Here is a 22,730-nt window from a genome sequence, read left to right on the forward strand (position 1 = left end):
ATCATCTCTGCATAAGCAAAAAGCTCATTAATTAGAGGTGTTCAAGTGGAAAAACTGGATCTTCCAAACAGACAGCCAAGTTCTAGACATTATAGAAAAGGTATAGGTACAGGTGCAGTTTGGATTATCTGACCTCTGCAGTCCCTTGCAACTCAAGTATTCAGTTATAAATCTACATTTGTAGCAGCCTATACTTATAAAATATCTTTATTTTTTGATTGCAAGCAAGAAATTATTTACTATCAACCCATTCTCCTGTTATGGTATGTGAATAATTGATATCACCTCTTATTTAAAGCTTACACACCCTTTTAAGTAATTCTCTAATAAAATCTTATTGTGAATCACCTTAGAATGAAAATGATTTCATTAAAATAAGACATGAGTGAATCACCATTCTGTGGCATCCCATTATTCTATAAATAATAATAATAGCCATCATTTATATAGGACTTTAAGGTTTACAAAAAAAAAAACCAACTAGATAGATAGCTAGCTAGCTAGCTAGATAGATCATATAATAAAGAGGGATGGAGTGGAAGTCACAGAAACCAATTCAGGTCAATGAACATTCATAAATACTGATGTGCCCTTACCACACTTAGATAACAGAAAAAAAAAGATACAATGCATGTCCTCAAGAAATTTGTTGTAACAATATTTAATATGCTATATATTATAAGTATATACTATACTTACTATGTCTTTCTACATATAAGGAGATATATATATATATATATATGTATATATATATATATATACACATATATACACACACACACATATAATTATATAATTTCATTTGGTCCCCACAGCCCACAGCAACCCTGGGAGTTAGATGCTATTGTTACCCTCATTTTGTAAATGAGGAAACTGAGTGAGAACACATTAAGACTCACCCAAGGTAAAACAGTTAGTATGTCTCTTAAGTAGAATTTGGATATAGGTATTCCTGATTCCAAATCCAGTGCTTTATCCACTATTGCAAAATTTTATTAATGGTTGATTCATCATCTATTGATTGCTCACATGTGGATTAACCATTTAATGAATTAATCACAGTGGGAAATCAAAATGGCATCTAGCTTTCTACTTTAAGGTGTCAATTCCAATAAAATATACAGTCTTGGAAACCTTCCTTTCTATTTCCTACGTTCTGTGTCTGCCATTGATAGATAACAATAGCAGGGGAGGCAGCAACAAGGAAATCACTAGTAGAGAGGTACCAAAAGGAGTATAATTCTAGTGAAGTGTCAGTACCAACTTAACCATGGTTTTACATCATATTCATCTTCCCATGAGAATTGGTGGGTAGTATTGTAGCCTGTCTTGTGGCACAGGGCTGGAAATGGTGCCATAAGAAATGGCTACTCGAAGAAATATGAATCATATGATTGACAGGTGGTAGAACTATTACTAAGTGTGATTGGATTATAGGATCAAAATATAGGAATTAAGAGCCATTGCCCAAAAGGACCAAGGTCTAAGGAACCAAATTCTTTAATATCAAACTAAAGAGCTGAATGCTTCAGGGGACTGCTGTCAAAAAGAAAGCAAGTACTCGGGGAGCTAAGTTTCATGGGCCCTAAGCAAGGAGATGGATCCAGAAATGAAAGAGGCCCTCAGTGGTTAAATCAGGGCCTGATATTGCATCAGCACTGAATGAAGTCTTCTATATCTATACCTATGTCAGATGCCACCTGTTTTTAATTTTTTTGGCAATGTAAATAGCCAGTACCTTCCACTTTAATCGATAATTCCAGCTCTTCAACTGGCTTGAGATCATGGAGGAATAATGTTTCATTCTCAAGTTGCAGAGGCACCAAGAGACCTTAAGTGCCTTTATTCCTCTCATATCTGATTATTCCCACATCTCTGAAGAGTTAATATTCATACTTGTGGTCATAGTAGACTGTAAATTTCTTGAAGACAAGGACTGTGTCACTAATTTAATTTTTGAAACTCCCCTTCCCCCTTGGACACAGTAGTAGACATTTAAAAATTTTTGTTGAATAAATTGATTTCTGTGACTCCCACATCTTACCTCAGTATTGTACTCCTGTGTAGTAGTAAAAAGCTATTAGTGTGGAGAGGTCAGAAAGATGTCTTCTGATACTCTGTAAATACTGAAATCCTTTAATAGATTAATAATCACAGAATCAGGGAATCTCAGAGTTGGATAGAACCTCGAAGTCATCTGGTTCAACTTGTACCTAAAAAAGACATAATATCTAATATTCATATAACACTTTAAGGCTGGAAACATCCTTTAAATATATTATTTTGTTTGATAGAATTAAAATCAGAATCACAGAATCACATACCATCATACAGCCCATGAGAATACCAAAAGACATGGTATCAAGTTTTGCAAAAATGTAAACTATTTCTATATCATTCTACTAATCTAGTAGTATAGTAACCATCCCAAGAAGGGAAAAAAAAAGACTAATGTTGCATGAACTGATCATTACGTCTTCATCAAGTAATGCTGGCTCTTCATAATCCTTGCTTAATTTATAGTTGTTTACCAGCTATGCCTTTAAAATGCATTCTAGGATTTTACCAGAAATCCAATTGAAGCTTATCAGACTATAGCTTACAGATTCCATTCTATCCCATACTTTTTAAAATCAGGACATTTAGCTTTCACTGAATTCTGGTGAAGGGGAAGTGTTCTTTAGCATTGTAAAGAATTAAACCAAAATATTTTAACTCCTTCAATTCTTTCCCTATCTCCAGTCACCGAATATAAAATCCATTTGATCAAGTCAGTGAATTTTATGTTTCAAGAGTGCATCCTTAGTGATACCAAATTTTGTAATGATTTTGAGGAATAAAATAGTTTGTTAGATAGATAATATACATTTAGGATTTTAAAGATTTTCATTTGAAAAATGATGCTTGTCTCCTACCTGATTTGATAGTGATTAGTACTCTACAAATAGAGAAAAAGAATAAGGAGATTTTTCTTTGGTTTTGTCAGCTTCTTGTGTTCATTTTTGACATATAAATATTAACAGATAAAGTTTATTTTACCAGATGCATTTGGGGAGGGCAGTAATGTTTAAGATGTACAGAGGGAGGATAATGTTTAAGTTATTCAGAAACCAAGGCCAGTAAATTTCTCTAATCTACAAGTGGTAAATACATAAAGTTTCCCTCTCTAGGAACTCAGATATGGTATATTATGTACTACAGAGTTTGAAGTATAAATTTATATCTAAAAACTATTTCCTCTGAAGGCTAGAAAATGAACCCTAAACACTAATAGCTATTGTAGATACAACCATGTCCCATTCCTATAAACAATGATAAGCATAGTTTCCATGGATTTCATCAACTTTTATGTAGCATTTTCTTTCCTTGTTAAGGGACTGTGAAACCAGAGGATCCAGATCTCATGAAAAGAAGACAGAAGCATGACCAGTTTACACATACAATTGTAGTTCTAAATGTCTTTCATTTCCTCCTGTGGCAGCACATACACACACACACACACACACACACACACACACACACACGCATGAACATATGGGTGCAACTAACAAACTAAAGCATCTCACTGAAAGTCTTCAGGGATCCCAGAAATTGTTCTGCACTATCCTTTAAGAAGTTGAGGGAAAATCCATTTATAATTCCCTCCAGTCATTTCTGCAAAGTCAAATAGATGAGATTAAATTTCTCAGGATAACAGAATCCCCCAAATGTGAGTATCAAAGCTGTTGACAGATCTGATAAAAATTTATGGGTGCTTTAAGCAGTTCAGAATATCTAGAAGAGAACAAGAAGGTCAATATTTAATGTGCCAGTTTGACAAGTGAAAACTAAGGGATAATGGTGGGGAATTGTTGTGTCTATCTTTATTATGACTCAGAATTATTATCACATGGAGAGGATCAGCCCAAGTACCTATCAAGATTCTGTTGTTGTAATCTAAATCTTTTGGTAATATAACAGGTATCTAGGAATAGTGTGCTTTTAGCATTATCATGAGAAAATGATAGATTTCCAAGATGTCTTATGGGATGAAAGACTAGGTTGCCCATCAAGTTACAAGAATCATCAATAGGTGACTTTAATGATCTTAACTTTCCAAGTCACATTAGCTACTGTGCTAGACAAGGTTTCTAAGTAAAAAAGATAAAGTTCCCCTGCTTTATACATTTAACAGGTTACAAAATGCCTGATCTCTTTGCTAAGACTTGTTCATCTCTTCCTGTGGCATCAAACCAACATATTCCCATGTCATTGAATTAAAGATTTAATATAGCATTCAAGTAATAGATAATATTTTTGGTTATTTGTATGCTCACAGTAATATGCAATAGCTTCTAAGTTTCTCTTTGACTTGCTTATGATTCTAAATGATCACTTTTAGCCAGGATATACTTAAATATTTAAATGAACATTATCTGAGATGTCAAAGTCATTTTCACATTTTAACTACTCTTTCAGTTTGTTTATATTAATATAAATATGACTCTTAAACTCTTTTATTAAATAACTACTGATATGAGAATTGCTTCTTCATATCCTTTGACCATTATCAAGCAATGATCAGATATTTTAATGCACTAAACAAAACAAAAAGACATAGAAGGTGATCATAAATTAGACAATTTTGTCAGTACCTTGTTCAGCTTTACATATACAGATATAAATGTACTTGTAAAATATATATAATATCTAAAATGCAGATTACATTAATATACTGTATTTATTTATAATGTTATTTAATATATTCATACTTAATATATAAGCATGTTATATATTGGATAAATATCCTATAAATAAGTATAGACTATTTATCCATATACATATAAAACAACATATGCATAATAGAGGTTCACAGTTTATTATACAATCCCTTTTTCTGTCTTTTGTACATTGAAAATTTTATTTTTGTGGATGATTGGTAAGGTCATAATAAAAAAGAGTTTACTTTTTTAAAACAAGAAAATAGCCACTATGAGTTTGAGAACTCCACTGAAATTAATAAAAGTCTGATCTATAACATTTCTACAATATATGATAATTACAAGTCATTTAAATTTTGTCTATCACAATATCTGTGTAGTTTGTAAAAGTAAGCCTTGCAAAAAATAATGTGTCTTATGTTACACAGATAACTGAAATTGGCTACTAATAAAATAAGTAGGAATTTGATTCCTTAGTGTTGGTAGAAAATGTCTTCCTTAGGATAAAAGTATTTAACCTTTCTATGTCTACAGTAGAATTCAGTAGAATGTATGGAGACTGGATGATGTAGTTGAAAGAACTCTTGACTGTGAATATGAAGAGATGAGCTCAAGTCCAGAGTTGACTGCAAATTAGCAAGTTATCTTGACCTTGGGCAAATTATCAGACTTATCTTTATTCCAGTTTCCTTATTTATAGAAAGATAAATTTGATTAGTTGGTTTCTAATGCTCAGTTCTTTCAGCTATAAAATTATTTCATCATAGTTTGCTGATTGAAAAGGAAAATATGTATATCTAGCAAAGAAAGCATATAAAACTTCTAAATAGATTGTTAATAAAAACTCCTTGGAAATACTGTATGTCAGTCAAACTTATATTTGGAACTCAAGTAAGTTAGTATGTGTGTGTCGGTGTGAGTAAGAGAGACTGCATTGTGGAAAGACTTATGCATACTGGACACAATACTACTGGAATGAATATCAGTAAAATGAAGATTTGAATTCTGCCTCAGACATATAGTGATTATGTGATTAGAAGAATATCACTTAATTTCTCTCAGCCTTAATTTCCTTGGCTCATAAAATAAGGATCATAATAGTATGTAATTCATAGGAAACACTTAAATGCTATGTAAATGGAAATTAAAATAATCAAAATAGCTCTGTTTTTTAGATATGAAAGTACACAAGGTCACTTAAATGTTAAGTAAACACAAAGAATTGTAGATAACATAGGAACTGTCAGGAGTCAATTTCACTTTTTAATTATTACAGCAAAGAATATTAACTGATTTCAAAAATTCTTAAATAGATTCTGTTCTATTTCTTGGGAATACCTGCAATGTTGACAATATGTACTCCTCTCAACTTCCAAAATCAATTTAACAAATATCTCATATATACTTTGTTCTAAACAAATTTACTGCATTGGGAGAAGGCCTTAGGATGATAAGCATTAGGGATGGTATTTTTTGAGTATAATTTATCCATTTTTTTGTATTTGTTGTTATAAATGTAGTACACAAAGTTTATTTTTTTTAGTTTATGTAAAATTTTATTTGACCAAAAGCTAGAAACAGGTGATACTGTTACATATGATACATTTGCTAAAGATCTAAATGAAAAGCACTGTGTTTCATTCAGCTTCACATTTCCCTGGTATGTATATGGGTAGTGTGATGCTTAATAAATAGGAATGAGGACTGGGATTACATGCTAGAAGCAGGGTGATTTTTGATCACAACTGTAAATTTGAGGCTTCATATCTGTTCCACACTGCTGTGGAATAAGGAATGTTTTAGCACTGAGCTGTTGCAAGGAAACCGTTTAGCAACAACAAATAGTCACTGTCTATTTGAATCTCTAAATCCAGTTAATTCAGAAGGTTTTTGGTCTTTACGAAGTTCATCCCAAAAATAAGGATTAAAATCCCTCTGAAATAGAACGCTCTTCCATTTGCCATACTTTGGCAATCTAAAATAAAGTAAGACAATTCAAATTTTGTTTGTACTTAAGTGACAGTGAGGCGCCTTTAGTCTTGTATTTCTAGCCAACCGATTCATGGACACAGAAACACAAGCAAAGTTTCCAAAGAGGGGTGTGGCAAACAATCTGTTTTTAAAGTAAAGAATAGAAAATTCTTTCTTCACTTTTACCATGAATAATCTTTTAATAGTCCTCAGAAAGCAGCATTACCCTTTCTGTGAAAAGGGCAATGATTCCCAGCCTTTACATTTGCTATGATAGCATGCTCATTCAAAAAATATGATTCATGTGGTAGTGCGATATCCATCATAGTACCTAATTATAGAAAAGCTAATAGTGAGATTGTTTTCTGGCTATAGGGACCCATGTAATAGCCCTAAACACAAAACAGTTCTCAGTTCTCTGAAGACCCTTTAAAATTTTGAAGTAACAGTTGTGAAATAATAGAGAAAGGGACAGAGCCAAATAGTTCTTATCCATTTGAAGAAATTAATTCTTGGTACTTGGAGATTTTTATCAAATGGCCAACAAGTTGATACACTATTATATGAAATTAACCATATTCATATTGACATTCTTGTATGAATTAAATTAGAATTAATAAAGAGGCTACAACTAAATTGTGTAATATCCTCAGAAGTTTCAATTGGAAAGATAAATAGACCTTGATTCTAAAGACAGAAAACTCATCTTATGCTAAGATATGTAGTTACTCATTGACAGTTAGGTAGAGCAATGAATAAAGCTCTGAGCCTGGAGTCAGGAAGACCTGAGTTCAAATCCAGCCTCAGACACTTACTAGCTATGTGACCCTTGGCAAGTCACTTAACACTATTTACCTCAGTTTCATCATCTGTAAAATGAGCTGAAGAAGGAAATGGCCAAATACTACAGTATCTTTGCCAAGAAAACCTCAAATGGGATCATAAAGACACAACTGAAACAATTGAACAACTATGTGATTACTCCATCTTGAAGTGAGTAATGATTAAGGTCCAGATTACTCAAGATGATTTTACCTTGTAGAAATAAAGAACCTTAAGAATAGCAAGATTTTATAACCTCTGGGTTGGAAGGGACAAATGAATCTCTCTAATCGCACTCTTTTTAATCCTTCATACTTCATCAATATAAATCTGAATACTCAGTGACTTTAGTACAAACATGTGCACATGGGTGATCAACCAACAAATGAAAATATGTAGGAAAATATAATTTAAGATCAAGAAATAAAAATGGTCAAAAACATTTAGAGTTCCTAGAATTTTCATCTTTATAGAATTAATGCTTTATTCAAGAAGAGATTTGGAAGACACAGGATATGGTGAACACTTTAACTATATTAGAAAAAAATAAATTGGATTATATCTTAAGTCACAGGAAGTACTTACAGATATAGCAGTTGTTTTAAAATCAGCTGTTTATATGTAGTTCTATTTTCGAACAGAGCAAAAGTCAAAGTAAAAATCAAATCTGTTTAAAGGATAAGAATTAGGAGAAGATAACTGTGGGTTATTCTAGCAGTTCCAACTTACCATCTGTATGCAAATAGTTGATTCTATAAGGTTTAACTAACAGGAAAGTCACTACAGTCCGGTGGCAAAAAGCATCTAGAAATAACCTCAAGTGACTGACAGTTGTTCTCCATGGTAAGAAATGAAAAATGGCGACGCAAAGCAACAGTATTTTAGACTCTTTCAAAATGTTACAAAGTTGATCAACTTAAATGTACAAAATTATGAAAAATATAGATAAAAACAGGTATAGAAAAAACATCATTAAAATTCAAGCATAGAATCAAAACTCCCTCATGGTAGATATCCACATGAACCCAACCCTTTCCTCCCAAAAAATGTAGATAAAGATCCATTGAACATATGACTGGAGTTATGGAGATTTTTGTACACAAGTGAAGAGATTTATGATAGCAATATAGAGCCAGATACTTGCCAATACATATTGCAGAAAGGTTATCCTTAAAGGATCTAAGCCATATTGACCAATACAAATCATGCAAGGAAATCACAGAAACAATGCCACATAGCATTGCAGATTGTAGCAATTTATCACGTACAGAATAGTCGGAAAGACACAACCTGATGTCTAGAATTGTATGCCAGAAATTATTCTCATAAATTAAAAGGCATAAATCTCTCTTTTACAAATACAGGATACTCCTCTCAAAGACATCAACAAATAAATTATACTACAGCTGGAGCATTAGCACAGAAAAAAATGTTCCCCACAATCAACTGGCTATGACATTCATCAAAATAATTTAAGAACAACTTTCTAAATAAATGTTTCTATACTATAATACAATTAATGCAATCTCCAAATTATGTGGAAAGAAAAGCTTTGTAATGTGTAGTGTCTAATTAAAAAATGTAAGTCATCTGAATATCATCTCCATAATCCTATCTGCTATTACATTTGTCCTGGAATACTTCCAATGGACCTACAGAACATGAACTTATTATCTAAATATGTAGTATTCTGTAAGATATGAAATAGAAAAGACTAATAGCAAGGTAGACTTAATATGGGGCAATTTCTATCTGAATTCCATACAGTAAGACAAGGAAATAATAATAGCAATATTTATCTAGCTTGTTAGAAAAGCACTTTACATGTATTATATCATTTGAGCCTCACAAAATCCTTGCATGTTAAGTGATAAAGGTATACCTAATACAGGTCTGAACCGATATTGAACAAAGTTTCCTCCAGTTTGGACTTGAAATGAACAAATATAGCCTTGTTCTTTCCATTGTTTGTCTTTTTTAGACATTTGATTATACCCTTTGGCATCATAGGCGTGAATATTAAAATATCTGATAAGAAAATTATCTTAACATTTATAAATGTTCCTTTCATGGTAACTATATCCAGACAGCAACTCGTTGGCATTCTCTCAAGATTTTCCAGTTTCCGTTTTGATTGAAGTTCAGCAAAGAGGTCTGCATAGAGTAAAATGTTTACAGATGTAACAAAGCTTTGGACAAGATAGCATAAATATTTTATTTTTAATTTTTATTGTACTTCTTGATGGTAGCAATCAGCCAATGAAAGGACATGTATGCCCGGATTTTGCTAGTCTCTGGTAATAATATTTTCTTGGATTTTTTTTCTCTTTTTCCCCACATGAGGGAAAGGCAAATGAGATAAGGCTACATGCTTTCTTTCTGTCTCTCATACCTACTCTATTTGTTCTTATGTCATATTTTCTATTGCCCTTCCTTAGAAAAGTTCCTCAGATGACTAAAGAATATTCAGTCATCTTTTTTTTTCAAAACCAATTTCAAGGCATTTCAATGGTCATATGCTTTCAATGACTGTTCATTTTTTCTATCTTCATTTTCCCAATCACTTTTCTGTCTCTCAAGCCCCTTTCTTATCTTCTGATCTTTCTTTGCCTTTTCCCCCACGTAATATCACTCCTTCCCAAGTAAACATATCCCTTCAAAATTACATTTTCCCATGCCTACTTAAAAGTGTTTTTTTCTCCAGATAAATCAAATGGAAATCCCAGCTACTTCACAGCAAAAGATCAAGACCTGGCATGATTTATGTCTTTCTCATCCAATAGCAGTATCCTATATGCATTAGAGCATAATATCACTAGAATTACTCCAGCAGGCATGAGGAGTAATCTCTGTGAGTAGCCAGAGTCCTCTGAGCCTAACCTCTATGCATTGGCAGATAATAACTGCAAATGTTCAATTATTTGAAAGCTAATATTCTTATTCTTGAGATATAAGGTTTGCTGATAGTAAGACCATCAATGTCTCTGAATATGGAAAATTTACAACACAGAGAAGGCAGTTTGACTTTAATTGTATATTCAGGTATATATATGCATTGAGGAACTTAAAAATAAGACAGACTCATAGGATCATAAAGCTAGAATTAGGGATGTCTGAGTTAAGGCATCATGCTGAAGGTATTTGGGATCATTCAATTCATAAACATTTGTTAAGGGCCTGCTATGTGCCAGGCACTGTGCTAAGCTCTGGGTTTGAGTTAAACAGAAAACTTGTTTCTAATTATCCCTTTGAGATGATATCATATTTGTGAAAATTGTTTAACACAGTGCCTGGCACATAGTAGGCACTATATAAATGCTTATTCAGTCCCCTTCCTTTTCCCTTTCCCCTCAGACACCAGCTACGTTATTTTGACCAAATCACTATTTTTTCAAAGTTTCAGTTTATTTTTATGTAAAATGGAGATAATAATTTTTGTAATACCTAGCTAACAGGATAGTCACAAGTAGTTCTTTGAGCACTTTAAAATACATAAGAGTTGGCAGTTGGTCATGAAACAATACATACCAGCAAATGTTGATACATACAAATAGCAGTCCTTCACTGGTTACTTAATGCAAATTAATTCAACAAGGTTTATTAAACATGTGCTTTGTGCAAGACGCTAAGCTCATGCTGATCATGTAAGGACAGAAATGAAACTATGCATTTTTCTTTTTTTTATTTATGATCATAGCCATTATTTACTAATGCTTTAAGATTTTCAAAGCACTTTACAAATTTTATCTCATTTTATCCTCACTGCAGCCTTGAGAGGTTGGTGTTATTATTACCCCCATTTTACAGATGAGGAAACAAAGGAAGATAGTAGTTTAGCAACTTGCTTAGAGTCACAGAGCTAGATAGTGTCAGAAGCAGGAATTGAACTCAAATCTTTCTGACTCAGGTCTCTTTTGGTGGGATGCAACACATAAATGGATAAGTAAATACCAAATATTCATGAAATACTCACAAAAGGAAGAAAGCATTAATAACTAAGATAATCAAGAAAGGTCTAATGAGTGGTCCTCAAGTACTACTTTGAAGTTAGCTAGGAATGTGTTGAGTTTGTGGCAACATCAGAGTACATTTTAGATCCATGAGATCACTTCAGCAACGGATAGATGGAAGGCAATGGAATGTCATGTAAGAGCAATTGGTAATGGTTCAATTTAGTCAGAACAGAGGAAGGAAGGGGAGAAATGCAAAATACACTTGGCAAGATAAAAGAAAGCTAGATTATATAGGGTTTTAAGTGCCTGGCTGAGGATTTCTTGTCTCTGAATTTGATGGCAAAATTTGATAACAAGCAAAAAATTTTGTCTTATTATAAATAGGCAAGAAAAGGAGAACCTAAATTTGAACATGAGAGATACTTCAACTATGTGCTATGTTATCGTGATATTTTATTTCTATTCACAAGTGAAAACAGTGCTGTTATAAATAAGAGTTATATATTGATTTATTCAAACTATAAACATTTGGCGTTGTTGTTCAATCAAGTGTGGCATTATCATTAAAATTTAGTATCTGGTGACATTTTTGAAACACAGTAAAGCAGGATTATATTGATGAGTTGCAAGGTGTCACATTATCCAAATGTGACAAAAGCAACACACAAAGACGTAGGGAATGTATACTCATTGAACCATATTTATTATATCATTAGAAATGTTTGATCTAGCTGGCCCCTCCAAAAATAATAATATCTTATGCTGTAAAGGAAAAAAAAGAATCTATAGATATTTTTTTTAGGCTCTTCCTCCCCCATTTGGGAAGCCTTTTCACTGAAATTGCAGTCCCATTGACAAGTGGCTCTGAGTAGTTGCAGTGAGCTAATAAGAAAGGAGAGTGAATCCAGAAAAGCATGGATTCGATCTGGTGGTATAATTCCATTCTGCTTCTTCATTCTTCACACATATTCTTAGATGTTAACAGTTTCTGTTAATGCTATTTGTTAAAAAAAAATAGGAAACTTATGTATGTTAATGGTTCCACCAGATGCTTATAGTTAGTCATGTTTTAACACATAAAATGTGCTGGATATTTGATAATGGTTTCATGCATGCAGAAATAAACTTTCTTTTACAAGTATCCTGTAACTTAAGAAGAAAAATTCAAGTTCAGAGGTAGTAATAATGAGATCAGTCATTCAATAATATTTAATGATCAAATAAAGTAATATAGGGAGCGTTTTGCAGCCTTAACGTGCAATATAAATGTTAGCTATTAATGAGGAATGAATGTGAGAATGTCATTACAACAGGCAGTGTGACACTGTCCAATTTAGGTTCAGTGGAGAGGACACTGGTTTAGAAAAAGCAAGCAAAAAATTAGATTATTTTCCTGAATGCATCTTGTCTTAGATAAGTAACACATAGTTCAGTTTCTCTATGTGCAAAACTCCTTCCCTTTTGTGAAAAAAAAATATAGTTGTAAATTTTTTACTGGATTTGTAATATGAAAATTAGTTAAACTAACATGGTAATTTTTGTACTTTTTCATATTTTTATTAAGAGAATTCTGTTTTGTGAAGGGTCTTAAAAAAAGGGGGGGCTAGGGGAAGTATTGAGGACAAATAATATGGGGCCCATTCACTGAGGATGTAAGAATCCCTTTTCACCAGCCTGTAGATGTTATTACTCACAAGCCTACCTACTGTTCTGATCATTCACTGGCACTGTTTGGCTCCTCCAATCATATCGACTTTTCCCAGCGTAGATAAATTAGCCTGCTGGTAGACTATGGTATTCATTTTCATTTTGGGCATGATAAAAGTATTGAAGTGAATCTTCAGAGAAAGAAGAACAGGAACCAACTCATTGTCCACAGAATCTTCATGTTCCATGTGTTGATGGTAAGACATGGAACCCAAGTGAGAGAAGCTTCCTGTGAATTATACCAGTATAACTCCAATTCCTTCTGACTTGACTGATGCATCTTTCCAGCCATTTACCAATACGTAAATTCTTTATAACTGACTCTTAAGAAACATATAATATGTTCATCTTCACGTGTGAGGGAAAATAAAAACCTTATACATATTTAAATTGTATAGTCTTTTATACAGAGTTAAGTCAGACATGTGATTAGAAGATAGATTAAATGCTCCTTTGAAGAAGAATTTTTTTACTTAATTTTAATTTTTCTGTTTTGTCTTAGATGGAGCTTGCTAAGGAAGAAAAATGTGAATTTTTGCCTTTCCTTTCCCCAAGAAAGGTTATAGTAAAAGGTGGACGAATTGTTGGTATGCAATTTGTTCGGACAGAGCAAGATGAAACTGGAAACTGGAATGAAGATGAAGATCAGGTAGTCCAGCTGAAAGCAGATGTGGTGATCAGTGCATTTGGCTCAATGTTAAGCGATCCTACAGGTACAGTGATAAATGGTTGTAATATATAACATGGCTGTCTGTTATTTTGGTTCTGCAAGAGATTCCAGCTTTCAAAAAGTTGTTTTTCAGTTTGATATTAATTTCCTTTCCTTACTGTGGAAGTCAGGCAATGAAATAGAAAAACTTTAAGAATGACATTTAATTATTAGCTTTAAATGGCAACTGGTAAAACGATAGCAGCCAGAATCATTCGTTAGTAGTGCTGTGTCTAAGTGAAGAAACAAAATTGGTTTACTTTTTAGTAACTTATTTTAATAAACTCTTTTGTTTTCAATATGGCCACCATATTTCAAACTGAAATAGTAAGAGGAGAAAGAGGAGGAAAAACAAGAGGAGAAGGAAGAGAAACAGGAGGAGGAGATAAAGGAGGAGAAAGAGGAAGAGGAGGAGGAGGTGATGGTGAAGGAGGAGGAGAAGAGGTGGTGGAGGAGGAGGAATAGGTAGAGCTAGCATTTATATTATGATTTCATGTTTACAAAGTTCTAAATACCTAAGTAATGTGAGCCTCAGAATTTAAAATCTTTTATAATCTGCCTCCACCTAAACTTCAAAGTTTATTTGTTTTCTTCATAAGAGCCAAACCAGCCTACTTACTCTTCCTCGAACCCAGCACCGTATCTCCCCCTTTTGTGCTCTTTCAGATATTCTGCTCTGTGCTAAAAATCACTCCCCAACCCCTCCTCACTGCCTCTTAGAAGCTTTTGGGGGGTTTTTTGTACTATTGTTGCTACCTCCTTCTTTCAACAAAAATGGCACACACACACACACCCCTGCCCCAAGAAAAAAAATTAAGAGATAGATACTTAAATCCTTGCAATAAATAAGGAAAATAAATCCACACTTGTCATGTCCAAAAATATATTCCTTAGGCTGTGTTGTGGACTCATTACCCCTTTTTTGGGGGGATTTGTCAGCATGCTTTATCATCGGGACACTGGAGTTGAGGCTGGGTCATTTCATTGTTCTTAAGTTCTTAAGTCTTTCCAAGATGTTTCTGATATTGTTTTTACTATATAGATTCTTTGCCTACTAACTTTCCTATTTTTTGCTGACTTTACCCTACGTCAATTCATACAAGTCTTCCTTTTCTGAAATCATAAATTTGATCATTTTTATGATGCAAAATAGTATATTATATTCCTAATCATTCTCCAATTGATGGACACCTACACAGTTTCCAGTTATTCTTTATGAGAAAAAAATTCTAATATTTTTATACATATAAATCTTTTCCTTCTTTCTCTTATCATTTTGGGGCATACAGTAGTGTATTTCTGCGTCAAAGAGTATGCACAGTTTGGTGACTTTTGGAATGTATTTCCAAATTATTTTCCAGAAGACTTGACTGATTCCTAGATCTACTAACAATGAGCCAATGTGTCTGTTTTCCCTCAGCCTAAGGGGTTAATTCATAACCAAACAAAGGATAAAGGAGATTATTTTAAAAAGTGTGTGAGAGATAATTTGAATTGCATGAATTATAAATGCTTTTGAATGAACAAAATTAAATTAGGATGAGAAGTGAAGTGATTAACAAGGAAGCAATTTTCGTGCCAAATATCTCTGATAAGGGTCTTATATCCAATAACTAGTAAAATATATATAAACAAAAGCCATTTCCAGTAGATATGTGGAAGGAAAACAGTTCTTCACGAGAAGAGTCATAAACTATTAACAATCATCAAAAAGAGTGCTCCAAATTTTCATTAGTAAGTGAATTAAAATAACATGTCTGAGGTTTCACCTCACACCCAGAAAGAAAAATGTTGAAGATAATGTAAGATGGTAATAATAATTTTAGGAGCTATGGAAAAATGACATATCACTGCACTGCTTGTGAAGTTGTGAATTGTTCCAACCACTCTGGAAAACAAATTTAGAATTATGCAAAGAAAATAACTAGAAGGTCAATAATTTTTGACCTTGAGATTCTACTGCTATGGCTGCATCTACTCCAAGGATGTCAATCATAAAAACAAATGCCCACAAGCACCAAAAAATTTGTAGTCACACTTTTTGTAGTAGCAGGAACATCAGTGTATTATCATCGGTTAGACAATGGCTAAACAAGTTGTAGCAGATGACTATAAATTACTGTGCCATAAGAAATAAGGACTATGATGATACAGAGAAATGTGGAAATACTTAAATGCAAAGCAAATTAAGCAGAACTTACAACATTGTCAGTGAAAAGAATAATGACAACAAACTAATGGAAACCAAATGCTATAACATTAGAATGATCAAGTGCGGCTCCAAAGTAGAGATATGAGAAGGCTCCTTCCTCCTTTATTTAAGGACTCTGTGGAAGACTGTAGAAAATGTTCAGTTTTTTGGATGTGTTGTTATGCTTTACCAATCTTTTTTTTTTCTTTTTTAAATTCTTTGTTATAATACATGGCTGTCTGGGACACTGAAGGAGGAAGGATAAATTGGGAATTGTAGGTGATGTAAAAATAAAACACATTAAAAAAATTGTTTTTTATAAAAGTGAGAAAATTGCATTTTACTCTTCCTGTAGTAGTTGAAAAGTTGTAGATATGTTATATTTCCATGATTAGAGTTGGAATATTAAACACAGTTATTGGGTAGCAATTTGCTCACTTACATAAAACCCAGAAGACATGGCCATTCCTGATGAGTAACCTCTGTACTTGTGATTTAGATTCCATTCCTTAAACTAGGTGATATTTCAGTATTTATTTCTGCCATCTCTGTAGCATCATCAGTTCTTGTGTCTTTTCTATATCTTCCTTCCCCTCTACATCCAAAGATTTAAATGCTTCCACATCTTAACGGAAAAAGGATATTTTTTTACCCTGTTGTCAAATATAGTACTTCCCTACTTCTTACCTTCCTTTCACTGTATGACTTTTCAAATGAGTGATTATACTTGCGTTCTCCTTTTGCTTACTAATTCATTCACTTCTTGACCCCTTAAATCTGACCTCTTCGCTCTAACCTCATCCATCTCCTAAAATTGAACTCTTAAAGGTCTCTACATCATTCTTGCCAATTTCAATGACCTATTTGCCCTCATTCTCCTTGGTTTCCATAAAGAATTTCTATCATTTACCATTTTTTAAGCTGTTCCCTCCACTTCCATATATCTTCCTAACTTTATTCTGATTATTCTTATTATAATCCTCTGTGTACCCAGCCAAGCATCTTTTCCAGTTTCCGATAATGATTATGGGCTATATTCAGAGTTCAGTCTTTGGCCTGCTATATTCATGTTCTTTCTCTCATTCTCTCCCTTTTTGTCTCTCTGTTTATCTCATATCTATGTATGTGTCTTTATCCATTTATGCATGTATGTATGTGTATATGAATATATATGTAATATATATTTATATGTTTATAGGTTGTTTCAGTCATTGAATTAATCTATTGATTTATCTAATGACTTCAAATATCCACATTTCAGATGACCCTCAAATTTAGCTGATTCTAATATAAAAATATGACCATAGTTCCAGTTCCTAACAATCTACTCATTCTCCTTTGCCTCTAAAGGAGGCTTAGTTCTGTCAGTGGTATTCCTTTAGAAGACTAAAGAAAAAGTTGGATTTTATTCGATGTTGGTTGGTTTAGTTAAAAAAATTTTTCTCTTTTTTATTCTTTGTTATAACATATGGTTTTCTGGGAAACTGAGGGAGGAGAACATCCAGTATTGCAATCACATTTTACTCTTCTTTTTAAAGAACTATTGTAACAACATTATCAGTGAAAGACAATATAGTGCCCTAGAAAAAGTTGTGGACTTCATTCTTATTTAACCGTTTTAGCTATACAGTATATCTTTATTTGAAATTAAGAATGATTGTAATTTTTATTTGTTTCTCATTAATAAGACTAACTACTATTTATTGAACACCTACAATATACAAGGCACTGTCCTAAAATGAGATTCAAAAGACATAATTTGGTCCCTTCTGTCAGAGCCATGAGGAGGCAATGTATAAAGATGTAAAGGTAAATAACAATGAAAATTTTAAATAACAGTCTAAGACAATAGAAGACATGTCACAACAGAGAGCGTGATTAATTGCCAAATGAATTTCAAGGCAATAATTGCTATAGGAATTCATTATCATTTTCTGCACCAAGGCTATGCTCCATAGTAGATGAGCAATAAATACATGTTGATTTAATAAAATTTAAAAAACGAGTAAGTTCACCAAAACAAATATGAGTAAATATACATGTTATCTAATTAAGTCCCCTACCATTATATTTTAGCTGCAATTACATTCAAGTAATAGACCATTTAGGCCTTTTTTTAGCTAGATCACACACACACACACACACACACACACACACACATATACATACATGTGTGTGTAATTCTCAAGAAGTTTTAAGGATGTTAGGATTTAAGTTAGAGTTCTGTCTCTGAGTTACTATGCAATCTTTAACAAGCTATTTCATTTTTATGTATAATGGTAAGGACTGGAAAATATCCAAAGATGTTAAATTATGCTCATTCTTACTCTCCAACTGCCAAATCCTAAAATTACCTGTGATAGTACTATGTGCCCAATAAATAGTTAGATCATTGTGACCTTACTGGCATTGATTTCCCTTTAACTAAAGCAGATCAGGAACCTTCTATAGCTCATTCTTGTTGATTTTTTTTCTACATTCGCCATAGAAAATGTACCTAACACCTTGGAGGCTTTCTTCTTGTTATATTAAGATCTCTGAGAGACTATTGTACCATTCAGATTGTCCAATTACTATCTTTTGCCCTCACTGTATGAGTGAGTCAGTGCCTTTCCTAGCTATTTACAAGGCGTTCCAAAAGTTTTAGTGCTAAAAAGAGCCTAGATATCGGGGGCAACCTATATTTCCTTATGATGTTTTTTATAGAAATTTTAGCACATATCATGGATGATAGATATCAACATACATAGATGCCTACCTATGATATATGTATCCTTCTATGCCCTTTTGTCAACAATAGTTTTGACTCTTACAAGACCATAGCATTCCACTATTTTCAATGATGTATAACATCCTGAGGGCATATTGCTGTTAATATGTGGACTTTTGAGGCAGCAAGTCACTTAGGATCATTGAAAATCCAACATAATTTCCCAAAGGTCACTTAGCCAGATATCCTTCCATTCAATTCTTGGACCAATTATTTATCATTCACCATAAAGGCTTGCCTAATCCCCCAGCTAAAAGTGATTCCTCTTTCCCTCAGATGTTCCTAAAGACTTAGAAACTTACTTTGTGTGTTTCTGTCTTATTAAACTTTATCTCATAATGCACCTCTTTGTGTGTCTTTAATATCTTCCTTATTAGAACACATGGTGCTTGAATTTGATCCCCTTCAACCTTTCTATTCCCAACACTTAGGACAGTACCTTGAACAAAATAGGAATTTGAGAAATGTTGGTTAAATTGATTTAAAGTAAAGTACCATCTTTGCCCTTTGTCTTTCTTTTGTAAACTTCTCTCCATTGAGAATATGTATTAGAAGCATTTTGAAAATGGTAAATGCTATGTCATTGGCAACAACAACAATAAGCACTAGTAATAGCATAGCAGAGTCAATAAAGAGTTAGCCTCAGAGTTAGGAAGACTTGGATTCAAATCCTGTCTCTGACACATATTGGGTTTTGTTGTCATTGTTGTTGTGGTTGTGGTTTGACCCTGGGCAAAACAATTGAATTCTGAGTTCCTTAGGCCAGTGTTGTCAAATTCAAATAGAAAAGAGGGCCAATAAACCATACATAAGGATACACAAAGGAAGGATATTCGATATGGTTTTAACACATCATGGTATCTACATTTATTTGTGTTTTTATTTATTTTGTTAAATATTTTCCAGTTACATTTTAATGTAGTTTAGGTTGCACTTGGAAGTGTTGTGGGCAGCCTGCAGGCCACATGTTTGACCATGTTGTTCTAGGCTACTAAGTCTGCAAGTTGTAGAGAAAGCACTGCCAATGTTGATTGATAGAGGATGTCTCTGGGCCAATGAAATCACAGATCAAAAAAAGATATCTTAAATATTAGATTTCTTGCTTATGTGCTTATTGAAGTTCAAGTATCCTTCTGGGATGACAGAGTCCACTATAAACTTGTGGTACATAATTTCAACTAAGCCCTCACTATAGCTAGGCAATCTTTTTATACCTACTTAATTAATTTACTATCCCACTCATCACAAAGCCTTTTTCAGTTTTTTTTTCATCTGTCTTTTCCTTGCCATGGCAAGCTCCTTTATATGAACAAGTGAGGTCATTCCCTCTAGTCTTCTCTAGCAGATCGCCCTCTTTATCAGGTTCCCCTCTGCCTTGCTTATCTTCAATCTTTCCTTCTCCACTGTCTACTTTCCCATTGCCTATAAATGTGCCCATCCCCTTGCATTCCCAATAAATAAATAAATAACCTCAAATGATCCATCCATCCCCAGTAACTGTCACCCCCGTCTATGTTAAACTCTAAAACCTCCAGTTTAATCATGTCACCTCTCCATTCAATAAACTATAGTAGCTCCCTATAACCTCCATGATCAAATCAAGGATCTATATGACCTTCAAGTCCTTTCATAACCTTGTCCCCTAATATTTTTCATTCTTTTTACACTTTACTTCCCTACTAAAATGTTATATGATGCAGTGACATTAGTGTCCTTATTTTTCCTTATGTAAGATACTACATCTCCCCACTCTGGTCATTTCCATTGGCAGCCCCCCATGCCTGAAACACTTTCCCTCCTCTTCTCATTCTCCTGGATTCCTTGGCTTTCCTCAAGTACAAAAATCCTACTTTCTATGAGAATCCTTTCCTAATCCCCCTTACTTCTAGTGCCTTCCCCCCACTGATTGTCTACAATTCATCCTGAATATATCTTACTTACACATAGTTGTTTGCCTTTTCTCTCCCCAACTAAACTGTGAGTTCCTTAAGATCAAAGACTATCTTTTGCCATTCTTTGTACACCCAGTGCTTAATAGATTGTTTGGCACGTAGTAGGAACTTAATAAATGCTTGTTAACTCATTGATTTGACTTGATTGATTTCATTTTCTTATGTCCTCAGTTAGTACATCCAGTACTATGTGAGGGAGGGTGACCATGGAGGTCCCATTATTATCATTGATTAGAATCAATCACTGTAGCATGAGTCTGGCAAATACTGGCAAATTAGTTTTATTAAATATGTGTCTTGTTCTCCTTCCCATTTTATGTATTAATGCTCTTGAGATGAAATTTGATAAAGTTTCATGGACAGTTATTATATATATAGTATTTGCAGATCTCTGCTCTGAGCACTAAAGATATGAGAATTACAACATATGGAACTAGAAGCCTAGGCCAAGCATTAGAAGCAGCATAAGAAAGTTGTTGGAAACTAGAATGACCAGGGCATGCTGCTGGGCAGAAAGTAGTAAAGTTTAAGTAGAGCATAATGGAGGGGAGTAATATGAAATTGAACTATAAAAATAATGAAGTACCTATTCAGGCAAAGGAATTTGAACTTTGTTAGCTATTAGGGACATCATTCCTAGCTCTCTGGGATGGGTATGGGGTTGGCAGGGCTGTCTTCTTCTCAACTGCTTTTCACCATGTGGCAAGATTATACTTTTCATAATCTTCCTTTGCCCTCCTCTGCGTATTTTGCAAATGACCTCATACAGTAAACCAATGGTTCCCGTTGCTACCATGTCTCTTGCCTTGGAAAGGAAATTAAATTTCTGCTGGCTGAAGTAGCTTGACAGCCCTATTGACTATTTCATTGGCGCCGATTATATTTCATTTAAACCATTCTAATAAAAAAATGATAGTCACAATTGTTTTCTACATCCTGCCCCAATCTTTTCAATGTGTGACTTTGATAGAGTATCTAAAGAGGTCATTTTGAAGCTTCTATAGTTGGAAATGGTGTCTTCCTCAACTTTATTCTAATGTGGGTTTTATTTTGAATTTTGTTCTAACTAGTCAGTTATTGACTCATATAGGCAACTAATTCTCTAATGACTTCTCCATCTGTATTTGATGGGGGGTCATTATTAGCAACCTCAAACTCTCTTTAGAGAAAAAATTGATATGATGTGGGCAGCTTAGATTAGTAGGTAAGAGTGCTAGACTTGGAGTCAAGAAAAATTGAATGATTCATCCTTAGATTCCTGCTAGTTATATGACACTGGACAGGTCATCTTCCTTATCAATAATATGGAAAAAACAATAATACCTACTTCAGTGTGTTGTTGTGGAGATCAAATGAAGTTATATTTAAAGTGTTTTCAATGCTAGTGATGATGATGATGATGATGATGGTGGTGATGGTGGTGATCTGGATGGAAAGTTGTGAAGTAGCCTAATAGTTTGCAAACCCTAGTATTCTTTTACTTCTTGATCATGCCTCATATTTGCCAAACTAGTTTTAAACAATGAACTAGGCATAATAAATATTTGTTCATCATGAAAATTATAAATTAAAGATGAATGCCTCAATAGAAAAAGGGAGGATAATTGGAATTCCATTTTGAAATATTCTGTGTTTCTTGTAATAAAAGTGCTAATTATCATATTATTATTACTCTTAATAATTATCAGTAAACATCATTACTTTGCATCATATTATTATATTTTTATGTTCTCTATTGTGTTTGAAGCTGTTGAACAGGAAATAGAAACAAAGGACTACATTTTTAGATTCTCTGCATACAGAAAGTATTCATGAATATTTTGAGTGCAATTTAATTGAATTCCTCATTAAATAGTTGTCCCAAATTCTAAATGCATCAGTGTCCAATTTCAAATTCAATTGAGATAATAGAATTGTAGACTTATTTAGTATTTCTACCCAATAGACCTCAAAGC

The 22,730-nt window shown here is 33.4% G+C and overlaps 1 protein-coding gene across 2 annotated transcripts in view; it reads left to right on the forward strand.

The window, feature by feature from the left end:
* The window catches only part of DPYD (dihydropyrimidine dehydrogenase), a 1,011,926-nt gene that overhangs the window by 450,203 nt on the left and 538,993 nt on the right, over nt 1-22,730 (forward strand). For both annotated transcript variants that reach the window (XM_020999593.2, XM_078155001.1), the window contains exon 11: nt 13,656-13,866. In XM_020999593.2, the coding sequence (XP_020855252.1) occupies nt 13,656-13,866 (211 nt within the window). The remainder of the gene's footprint in view (nt 1-13,655; nt 13,867-22,730) is intronic.

This window comes from Phascolarctos cinereus, unplaced genomic scaffold (assembly GCF_003287225.1).
Source record: "Phascolarctos cinereus isolate Bilbo 61053 unplaced genomic scaffold, phaCin_HiC Scaffold_5;HRSCAF=322, whole genome shotgun sequence".
NCBI classification, from domain to species: domain Eukaryota; kingdom Metazoa; phylum Chordata; class Mammalia; order Diprotodontia; family Phascolarctidae; genus Phascolarctos; species Phascolarctos cinereus.